The 12,185-nt window shown below is 39.8% G+C and overlaps 1 protein-coding gene across 1 annotated transcript; it reads right to left on the bottom strand.

Moving 5' to 3' along the window:
• Positions 1-4,647: 4,647 nt before the first annotated feature.
• On the bottom strand, positions 4,648-5,745 carry LOC311055533 (kelch domain-containing protein 3-like; the record flags this gene model as incomplete). The annotated part of the gene is made up of 1 exon (XM_084071756.1): positions 4,648-5,745. One exon carries the CDS (start codon positions 5,743-5,745, stop codon positions 4,648-4,650), a length of 1,098 nt encoding a protein of 365 aa, XP_083927882.1.
• Positions 5,746-12,185: the final 6,440 nt, after the last annotated feature.

Below are 12,185 nucleotides of genomic sequence, written 5' to 3'. Positions count from 1 at the left end.
ACAGCTTAGCTCAACTGGTAGAGCGTCTGTCCAATAACATGACTTGACTTGAGTGGGTTCGATTCCCACTTGAGTCAAGTGTCCCCGGTATCTTGGGGCAACGGATAAATTGACTGATATCCTTAGTGATGCTTCCCTTTGCAGACTAACTTCTAGAAAACAAGTTAAAAGCACCAGGAAACCTGTAACTCTCCGCCAACAGCATAGCTCGACTGGTAGAGCGTCTGTCCAATAACATGACATGACTTGACTTGAGTGGGTTCGATTCCCACTCGAGTCAAGTGTCCCAGGTAACTTGGGGCAACGGATAAATTGACTGATATCCGTAGAATAACTTGTAGGAGTGTGCAAGTTACTTGGGACACTTGACTCGAGTGGGAATCGAACCCACTCAAGTCAAGTCAAGTCAGTGGTTTTAACTTGTTTTCTAGAAGTTAGTCTGCAAAGGGAAGCATCACTAAGGATATCAGTCAATTTATCCGTTGCCCCAAGATACCGGGGACACCTGACTCGAGTGGGAATCGAACCCACTCAAGTCAAGTCATGTTATTGGACAGACGCTCTACCAGTTGAGCTAAGCTGTTGGCTGAGAGTTACAGGTTTCCTGATGGTTTTAACTTGTTTTTCTAGAAGTTAGTCTGCAAAGGAAAGCATCACAGTAAAGACACCAGTGGGATTTGAACTCATGGCCTCTGGATCATGTATACTATGTCTCAACCCATTGAGCTAACAGATGGCTGACAAGTACAGCCTTCCTGGTAGTGTTCAGTTGATCTTCTGGAAGCCAGTCTGCAAAGGAAAGAATCATAGGAAAGACATCAATGGGATTTGAACTCATGGCCTCTGGATCATGAATACTGCGTCTCAACCCATTGAGCTAACAGATGGCTGACAAGTACAGCCTTCCTGGTAGTTTTCAGTTGATCTTCTGGAAGCCAGTCTGCAAAGGAAAGAATCATAGGAAAGACATCAATGGGATTTGAACTCATGGCCTCTGGATCATGAATACTGCGTCTCAACCCATTGAGCTAACAGATGGCTGACAAGTACAGCCTTCCTGGTGCTTTGACTTGAACAACAAACAAGACAAATAACTTCTAAAAAATGTGTTACAGCATAAATATAAATCTTTTTCATGGGGGGCCCTGACACTACATCTTTTCACATTGGGGTCCACTGCCCAAATACATGTCAATTTGGGGGGTTGAAAACAAAACGTTTCAGAACCACAGATTCCAAGGAAACAGCTGTAGGTGAATGGATAGAGTCCAAGGGGCAAGGCTGAGATATTTACGATGAGGCCGACAAAATGGCCAGAGTGGCGCTGTTTTACCCTGCGCCGACCTGTGAGTTCAGAAAGAATTTATTTTAGCGCAAGTGAATGGGTTTTTTGACAAACTTTAGACTAGATTTTCTTACTGTAATAAAAATTGTCATAAATTCTATATGCTTCCAGTCGCTAGTTTAAAGTCTCCTTTCAATCATCAGGATATGCGTTTTGCTAAATTATGGTTCTATTTATTATAAAATTGACGATAAAGTAGGCTATTCTCTAGGAGGGGCGGGATGATTTGATTGACACGCTACACAACCAATAGCATTCATTCCCCGCCCCCCGCTCTTGATTGACAAGTTACCCAACCAATAATGGTCTGAACTCATTCTGACGCGTATTGAAAGATGGCGGACCTACAGTCTTGCAGCAAAGGCTTCGTTTTCGGTCTGTAGAAAGCAGCGGAGGGGGTTTGTCCATCTCATTTATACAGTCTATGATAGAGTCACTGACTAGTGAGCCGCAAGTAACAGGTTCAAGCCTCAGACCCTCAGGTCCCTAACATTCATCGAGCTCTGGACTTAGACATTTTTTTTCCGTTTCGGTAGTGACACTACCGAAACGGAAACAAAATTGTTCCCCCAAAAACCTGTTAGGAGTACGTTTCAGGCAATTTAAAGTTGATTGGTAGTGACTTTTTTGTGACTTTTTTTTGGTCCCTAACATTCATCGAGCTCAGAATTTTTTTTTCCGTTTCGGTAGTGACACTATCGAAACGGAAAAAAAATTGTTCCCCCAAAAACCTGTTAGGAGTGCGTTTCAGGCAATTTAAAGTTGATTGGTAGTGACTTTTTTGTGAGTTTTTTTTTGGTCCCTAACATTCATCGAGCTCTGGACTTAAACATTTTTTTCCTGTTTCGGTAGTGACACTACCGAAACGAAAAAAAAATTGTTCCCCCAAAAACCTGTTAGGAGTACGTTTCAGGCAATTTAAAGTTGATTGGTAGTGACTTTTTTTTTGGTCCCTAACATTCATCGAGCTCTGGACTTAGTAATTTTTTTTCCGTTTCGGTAGTGACACAATGGTGTCACTACCGAAACGGAAGAAAAATTGTTCCCCCAAAAACCTGTTATATAATGGAGGTCGATGGACGAATTTGGGACCTCAAAAAACACTTTCACCTAGAAACTCCATTCACAATTCAAAAATTCCACCTTACTGTGGACATGCATGCTTGAGATTTTTACTTTGAAATCATTTGTAGTTTGGGAGATATTTAACTTTAAGCGCCCAATGCATTGTCAATAGCGCAATGGACATTTAAAGGGAAATGAGTACAGGCTACTAATCCTACATACTTACTGCTAGAAACCCCATTCATACTTTACAATGTTCATCTTAGTGTGGACATGTTTGCCTGAAAAGGAATCTTTGAAATGTTTAATCGTTTTAGAATTGTACTCCTTTAAACGTTCAGAGATTTATAATGGAGGTCGATGGACGAATTTGGGACCTCAAAAAAAACCTTTCACCTAGAAACTCCATTGACAGTTAAAAAATTCCACCTTACTGTGGACGTGCATGCTTGAGATTTTTTCTTTGAAATCATTTGTAGTTTGGGAGATATTTAACTTTAAGCGCCCAATGCATTGTCAATAGGGCAATGGACATTTAAAGGGAAACGAGTACAGGCTACTAATCCTACATACTTACTGCTAGTAACCCCATTCATACTTTAAAATGTTCATCTTACTGTGGAAAGGCTTGCCTGAAAAGGAATCTTTGAAATGTTTAATAGTTTTAGAATTGTACTCCTTTAAAAGTTCAGAGATTTATAATGGAGGTCGATGGACGAATTTGGGACCTCAAAAAAACACTTTCACCTAGCAACTCCATTCACAGTCCAAACATTCCACCTTACTGTGGACATGCATGCTTGAGATTTTTTCTTTGAAATCATTTGTAGTTTGGGAGATATTTAACTTTAAGGCCAGGCTTATTTAATTCACCTTTCGTGGAATAGGGCCCAGGGTGAACTGGATAAGCTAATCTTCAAGATAATTCAGCTTTCATGAAACCGATTCATCCCTAATCCTGGCTAAATTAAGCCAGGATAGGTGTTAAAGCCAGGCTTTAGCTCTAATTCACCTTTCGTGAAATAGGGCCCTGGGATTTGAACAAGGAATATCTGTGCTGAGAGCCTGATCATCAGACCACTACACCGTCTCTCAGTCACTCAAGGCAGGTGTCTCATGTCAAAACAAGTACCTGATGAATTTTGTGAGTTTCTGAAATGAGGGATAAAGATATATTCTGTATAGAAACATTTAAAAAAAGGTAACAGTAAGAAAAAGGTCAGAAAAAGAAAACACACATCCAAACCTATACTGTAGGTATATATAGTGAGTTGTCACAAAAATGTCCCAGCTGTATAAGTAAATCAAGATTTGTCAAATGACAAATATTGTCTTATGGGGGTCCATGATACAATATATTTTTCAAATGGGGGTCTGTGGACAAATGCATATGAATTTGGGGGTCCTTGACATAAAAATGTTTGAGAACCACTGGTCTATGTCAGTCCCACTATTATTCAGTGAAAATAAAAACAATAAAAATGAATGAGTGAATGAATGAATACATAAATGAACACATAAATAAATAAAATGTAGTGAAACCACACATAAAATACAATTAAAAAGTAAAAAAAAGAAATAAAAACAATACATACAAATAATAAATCAGTCCCAGACACCATAGAAATATCATGACAATCATATATTATGTCAAACATAAATGGCCCAAATAGTGAGAATCATCCTTAACAGGCCCCATGCACAGTGCAAAAAACTATGAAAATAAATATAACATAACTCAATAAAAATGAATGAATGAATAAATAAATATATGAAATAGAATAAAACCACACACAGAATACAAGTATTAAGTAAAAATGTATATAAATAAAAACAATAAAAACACAATTGTATAAATAAATACAAACAAAATAAAACCAGTCCCATCCACTGTATATAGAAACAGTGTGGCAATATGATCAAACATATATGGCCCAAATAAGATAGACAGTAGTGAGAACCATCCTTATAGACAAAATAGGCCCCATGCACAACTGTAGTGTAGCCCGCCAACCACCAGAGGGAGCACACCAGTCAGTCCCTTTTGCTCGGCTCTGTCCAGAAGGAGGGTGTTGTCTACTTTCTTTCAGAAGTTGGGACACAAACTGTGTGGGTTAGGCCTTCTATACCCCCTCCTCTACTCCGACGAGATGCACATTTGACTGGGCTTTTGGCCTGTGGTAGCTGTAGCACACAGATTAGCATTAGCAACAAAATTACATTTTTTGTTTAGTTTTTTAGTGGGCTGTTATTTGTTTCTTGGTAGTCATGGCTGCCAGTTCCCACCTGATGTTGTGTGGGAGTACGGACTGCTCCAGACAATACTGAGTTACAGCTAGCTTACATAACGTCTTCATACTGGGGCGTAAGTCCAAGATGTACAGATGAGACAAATCTTCCTCATCTTCACATTCAAGATCTTCATCAACATTGACGGGTGTGACTCTGTTTCCTCCAAAGAGGATGATGCGATCTCCCACCATGCAACAGCACATCCTAGACATCCAATGTGGTCCAGTCCCGCTGGGCTCACACTTCTTCCAGGAGAAAGTCTCTGGGTTGAATTTCCACAGATCATGGAAGGTCTGACCCAGACGAAAGTTTTGGCCACCAAATATGTACAGCTCTTCATTGTAGGCAAAGGCTGAATGGCACGCACGTCCTTCTGGGATAATCTCTGCATGTGTGCATGTGCACAGCTGCGCTGGAGGAAGCCAGAAGTTGGTCTTTGTGTCAAACACTCTGATGTTGTTGTCCTGGTGCGCTTTCCCCCCAAATACAAACATCTTTGTCCCGATGATGGTGGCAGAATGGCATGATGAAGCAGGTGCCAAAGGGCCTCTGGTGTTAATTAAAGACCAGACCATTGTAATGGTGTCCAACTTGTGGATGTCATTAGTGATCGTTCTAGTCAGCATGTTGAATCCCCCAAAGATATACATGACCTTCATCAAGACACAGGCTGAGTGGCTGCTCCTCTCCCTCGGAACTGTCCCAGACGTCTTGGGATTGAACCATATGTGGGTGTCCACGTGAAATGCATAAAGCACATTGCTGTACCTTCCATTGAAAGTATTACCCCCCCAGATGTAGATCGTATCTTCAATCAGCACAGCTGTGTGGCCCATGCACATGGAAGGAAGGCATTCTCTTCCCATCGTCAATGGGGGCAACTTCTTCCAGTGCAAAGACACAGTGTTGAAGATGCACACGTCGATCTGATCGTCGATCTCTTCAATACAGTACCCTCCAAAGGTGTAAACATGGTGCCCCACTGCCACAGCCGCATGATCCTCTTTTCTTTGTCCTTCTTTCAGATGAAACGTCCAGCGCATCATTTTACACACCAGCAGCACAGTTTATGAAGTAGGCCTGCGTTCTGTTAAGTTCTGCTCTGCTGTGTAATAAAAGAATAAAGTTCCCTTATTCTTTTGGGTGTTTTATGGCAGTTGCATGAAGTGTTATTAGGTGTACTACAACTTATAGGAACAGTGGCACAAACGTCACGTGAAGTTTGACGAATCTGTGAAGCTGACGTGTTGGTTTTGCCAATCTGGGGAGCAGATATACGTTTTTTTCTCCCAAATAAGGCAAACTGATCAACCCCAGCTTAGGCAGGCTCTGACGATCCTCTGTGACCATGGTTATAAAATGATACATGGTTACTATCATGTCAGTATAATGGTCAGTATCATGTCAGTAAAATGGTCAGATTCATGTCTGTATAATGGTCAGTATCATGCAGTATCATGTGAGTAAAATGGTTAGATTCATGTATGTATAATGGTCAGTATCATGTCAGTATTACGGTCAGTATTGTCATCACCATGTCAGTATCATAGTCAGTATTGTCATTATCATGGTCAGTATCACGGCAGTATCATAGTCAGTATTGTCATTATCATGGTCAGTATCATGATCAGTTTCACGGCAGTATCATAGTCAGTATTGTCATTATCATGGTCAGTATCATGATCAGTTTCACGGCAGTATCATAGTCAGTATTGTCATTATCATGGTCAGTATCATGGCAGTATCATGCAAAAGTTCAATCGCCTGTCTAAAATAATCACAAGAGGTTTATAAAATAAAAGTGTAGTGAGTGGAAAACAATAATAATGTAAATCAGTGCTTGCTTTTTGAGGTACCGCTGGGATTTGAACCCAGGATCTCCTGTTTACGAAACAGGCGCTTTCACCAGCTAAGCCACGGTACCTGCATAAAAGCCTAATGTTAAAAATAGAAGATGAGATGCTCTGATCAAGTAAATGAATCGTTAAAGTTCTAAACTAATACATCTTTCATGTTATATCTTACATATGGAAACAAAAAAACAAGAACAAAGATGTCTTTCCATATTATTAGACAACAGCACAATCTATTGGACATGCTCAACCTGTAGAGGGCAGTGCATCACACATTTTCTGCACTGAGTAGACTCAGAATGAGTACCATGTATGTGAAGATAGTGCAGGAACAAACCCTCAAAAAGAGCCTTAGTTTTTGAGATACCCCTCCCCGGAGTAGAACAAAACGGGACATAGTTTTTTCATATCTTTAGGATGTCCCCTTCATGAAATGGATTGTCCCAAGTTTTACTTTTACTGCAAAAGTCATGAAATTGATCCATGAAGTGACTCACCACATAGGCAAAAAAAAAACCTATGCTGAAAGTGGGAGCTCCAAGTAAATCCTCTGTCATTTTCTATCTGCTGGTTGTTTTTAGATCATACTTGCACAGATGGTCTACATGTAGTGTCCCTACATCCCAAAACAATCAGAATGCCAATATGTGGTTCTATTCATGGTCTTGCAGATTTTTTCCAAGAATCCACGCATTTGCATTGACAAAGCATTGGCAGATTCTGCCCCAGAGGTAAAATAAAAGTGCGGTGGGAGCGCGCCCTAGCCATCCATTTCATGAAGAGGACAAGTTAAAGTTATGGAAAAACAAGGTGAATTTTGTTGTACCCCTGACAGAAGAGTAGGACCAGTATTCTATGTGAATATTTCTAAGAAAAGTTCACTTTTAGCTATTTCCGCCTATAATAAGGCCTCGTATAAAAGGCTGCCGATTCACAATAGAACCACATATTGGCATTCTGATTGTTTTGGGATGTAGGGACACTACATGTAGACCATCTGTGCAAGTATGATCTAAAAACAACCAGCAGATAGAAAATGACAGAGGATTTACTTGGAGCTCCCACTTTCAGCATAGGTTTTTTTTTGCCTATGTGGTGAGTCACTTCATGGATCAATTTCATGACTTTTGCAGTAAAAGTAAAACTTGGGACAATCCATTTCATGAAGGGGACATCCTAAAGATATGAAAAAACTATGTCCCGTTTTGTTCTACTCCGGGGAGGGGTATCTCAAAACTAAGGCTCTTTTTGAGGGTTTGTTCCTGCACTGAAGAGTACCTCATCTACAGATTGAAATGATAGAGGTGTATCATAGTTTGCCCAACACTCCCATACCATTAAATGGCAATAATTTGCGCCCAATGTGGGGCTCGAACCCACGACCCTGAGATTAAGAGTCTCATGCTCTACCGACTACCTTTAAACCCTTATTTAAATAGACGATGCTAACGCGCTAAATGTTGTTAGCATGGTCCTCCCTTGATCAAAGCTGACCAAAAAATAATAATCTGGCAGTTTTAACACACAATGTTACATGTGTTTAGTGGCGTTTCTGTGGAAAATAAAAGGCACTTTTACCTGTATGCTGCTGCTGCTAATGCTGCTAGTGCTGTGAACACTGCAGCATAATAGCCTATGCTGTCACAGTCAGTGAGACCAGGTCTTAATGTCTTAAAGGTGAGGGTCGGGTTTTCATTGGCTAACAGGTAAGAGAGCCAAGGGGAAGATTTCGTTGGCTAGAAATGCGGAAGGGAAACGAGGGGAAGATTTCATTGGCTAGAAATGCAGAAGGAAAATGAAGGGAAAAGAAGGGGGATTTTTTTGTTGGCTGGAAAATGAATGAAATTGAAGCTGGGAGCTCTGTGAATGGTCAGATAATGAAGCGCCCTTACAGTCCACCAGGGGCTGGGTAGAGCTAACCGGGCTTATCATGGTCAGTATCATTGTCAGTATCATGGACAGTATCTTGTCTTGATACTGAACCGCCCCAGTTGAGAAACACTATTCTAACTTGAAAAAGGTCAACCCCCACCAGAATTTAGGTATCCCCAATCATCAAGTAACTGAATTGTGTAAAATATGGCAATTTATCCAAACTCAAATACATTTTTAATTGTTTAACAACATTTTTTACCATAAAGTTATACTAAATGAAGCACAGATGTCCGCCAGGAGGTTCCAGAACAGCACATATCCTGTCCGCCTCCAAACATAGCACTGCAGGCCACTCAGCTGGTTAAATAATTATGCAATAGGGCAGATGTTTTCAAAGCACTTGAAGCACTTTATCTAGTGGTCTGTTGACATTGTGAAAGGCGCAAAGAGGTTGTGTTTAATCTCGGAATTACTCATGCTTGTGTGTTGGGCATTCAACAAGGATCAAAGGAGGTCACACACACAACACCTTTTAAAGGCAGGTGCTGAACTCAAAAGAGAAAAAGATCAAAGGCATTAGACGAGTTCACACACTGTAGCTCCCCTAAATGACTTTATTGTGGCATCCACCTAAAATTATGTTTCTGAATAAAACAAAACAAAACAAAAAGTGAGGTTTTATTTTTGACCTATTGTTTCCAACATCGTGTCGCAGAGTTGAAGTTATTGACGTGGATGTCTGCAGTAAAAGTGGGGTAGTAAAATGCTATTCTGCTGTAAAAACAACTGTTTAAAATAATTGACTTTGTTTTATTACGTGTGCCAAATTTCCTTTTCAAAAACAAGGAAGTGTGCTGCCTGGACACAGCTACTGATTGGGAGCATGTTCCTGTGTTAAAGTACTGTAGGACCATGCCTAAATATATACTGTACGTTCAACTAATTAACACACACACACACACACACTTTCTCTTATGGAAATAACAAAAACTTGCTTGCACAAAAATTAATTTCACCCACTGTTTTACAACTGTAAACCTGTGATGTGACAATAAAGTTGGGACAGAGCCGAATAAGGTCAAAAATACAGCTTTTCACCTTTCGATCCCGGATGGCAAAACTATGTTACTGAGTCTTGGAGCTACAGCGAGGGGGGAAGTCACATATGGGGCTAATGGAGGACCAACATGAGTTGATATGTATATTGATATTAGAAAGCAATGCGCCAACAATTTGCCTGTCCACACCTTATCTTCAGACTAACTGACGGCAGATGAGTTAGAAGATAAATCTTATTTATACCTGCCCCTTTCTACCATTAAAATCATCAAATATCCTACCAACCAGTACATCATGATTCATCAAAAACTAAAACTAAAAGGAGAAAACTAAACGGAAAAGAAATGAGAGAACAAAGAACGAGAGCATGAGAAAATCACACAAAATTTAACCAGAACTAAAAAACCAACAAAAAAAAACTTAAAAACAACAACAATGACCCAAAAAATGAAGATTAACCATCCAATTCATACTTGATCATTTTCCCCCTTTTGAACACTCTCTTAAACTGAAACACTGTTGTACAACTCTTCAACTCCTTGCTTTGCGAATTCCATAATTGTATACCTGTAACAGAGATACACATTTGTTTTAATGTTGTTCGAGCAAACAGATGTTTAAAATCATCTCTTCTGTTTGCCTCTTCCTGAGAGTTCAAATTAAATAACTTCTGTAACTGTTTTGGCAACCCTCTGTATTTCGCTTTGTACACGACTAATAATGTTCGTAGCTCAATTAAATCCATTCTTTTCAACAAACCTGATAAAATAAAAAGTCTGTTAGTATGTGCTCTGAAATCCTCTTTGTAAATAACCAAAGGAATGGTGTTACTCTCATATGTGTTGCCCCACACTTCCAGACATTTGAGGTAAGGGGGGAGGGGATCTTGAAGTGAATTGATCTAATGTACCAAGCCAAAACAGGTTATGCTAATGCACAGGCTGTCTGATCTCACAAGAACATGGGCTTCACAGTGAAACACATCACAGCAAATGAATACAGTACAGTAACTTCAGTCCTGCATAACCAACCAAGTAACCAAGTAAAAAATCAGATAGTACATGAACAACTCCGACCATAGTACATGACCAAAAACTACACAACCCAAACCTCTACCAAAGCGGTCTTGCCCTTTAACTTGTGCGATGTTTTAGGCTGACCTAGGATCAGGTTAGTTAGCAGCGACATGAATGGCTGTGCATTTCATTACGTGGTGGAAAGCCTGACACAAGGTTTATGGCTTGACTTGTGTGATGATTATACAGGTTTATATAAATACACATTTAACCTGTAAATGCAATCAGCAGGACACCGCAGGGAGTTGAACCCCATCCTAGTGAACCAGAAGTGCCATACCAGTGTCTTTTACCTCTTTGACTCATTTACAGGTTGAAGAAACCACATATTAACGTTAACTCTCTCTGAGAGTGTGAATGTTAGAGTATACCTGTGGTCATAATGAGATCTACTTTTGTGTATTTTTTTTATATCAAAGGTCCCTAAAATTAGATTTTTAATTAATTCCTGTAAACGCAAAATAGAGAATAAATAAATACACCCATACTAGGTATCCTCTAAAATGTAGTTACGATGGGCACGATTTGCATGAGTGCTGTGACCACTTTTACATTACGTCTAATGAGTGCTCGGGCCTGCGTGTAAGCGCGCATACTGGTTCTTATCAGTGTGACGTCTGGAAATGAGTCTAAACTATTTGAGTACACGTTGTGATGAGCGGTCGCTGTTTGTTTCATTTGAACTTTAGCTTGAAGGTCACAGGTGGGTCCAGCTCATCAAGACCAAACCTTAGGCTATCCACGAATAGGGCTTTCACAACTAGAGATTTTTACTGGTCGACTAATTTGACCCAGTGGTAGTTTTTTTTTTGCCATTGTTTTAATGCCATTACTATTGTTATTATCCTCCTTCCTTTATTTCTATGCCATTTCAAGGGAAGCGCTTCTGGCACAGCAGCACAGCAGTGTCTCCAAGGATCCTCAAAAGGGGGTTATTGCCCAATAATAGCCTATTATTGGGCATACTTTTGACCCCCTTTTGATAAAAAAATAAAGACAAGAGGAGAATAATAATAATAGTAGTAATGGCATTAAAACAATGGCAATTTATTTGATCAACTATTCGACTAGTACCAACAAGGTCGACTAGTGGTTATACTAGTCGACTAGTTGGTGAAAGCCCTAGTGTGTGTGTATGCATGCATGCATACATGTATGTTTCTAAACCACTGTTCTAAATCCTAATAGTTTCTGAAAAACTTGGGGCTTTATATACATACAGTATATAGCTAAAATCTAAAATGTGGACAAAGTACTCTTTTTTACTTAAAGGGATATTTCACTTTCAAAAAAACCTTTGGTCATTTTATCGTCTACTCAGGCCTTTGTGAACGCCCCAGACAATTTTTAAGTTGCTCGATTCAGTATTTAGATATTTGATATACATTTTATCAGACATGCCCCCTTCCTATACAAACCATTGTAACTTCAAACTCTATTTTAATCATGTTAGATTCATCAAAAACACCCGTCCTTGGTTTTGGTACTGGTCTGCCGGCACAGAGTACAAAACACTGACATTGGCCTACAAAGCAACCAAAGGTATGGCACCCCCATATCTTCAAAGCCTGATCCAACCCTACAACCCCTCCCACTCTGTCAGATCAGCTAACACAGGGA

Source organism: Gymnoscopelus microlampas (assembly GCF_963454915.1).
Source record: "Gymnoscopelus microlampas genome assembly, chromosome: 2".
NCBI classification, from domain to species: Eukaryota; Metazoa; Chordata; class Actinopteri; order Myctophiformes; family Myctophidae; genus Gymnoscopelus; species Gymnoscopelus microlampas.
The sequence above is the reverse complement of the archived record's forward strand: the minus strand, read 5'-3'. Positions and strand labels throughout refer to the sequence as shown.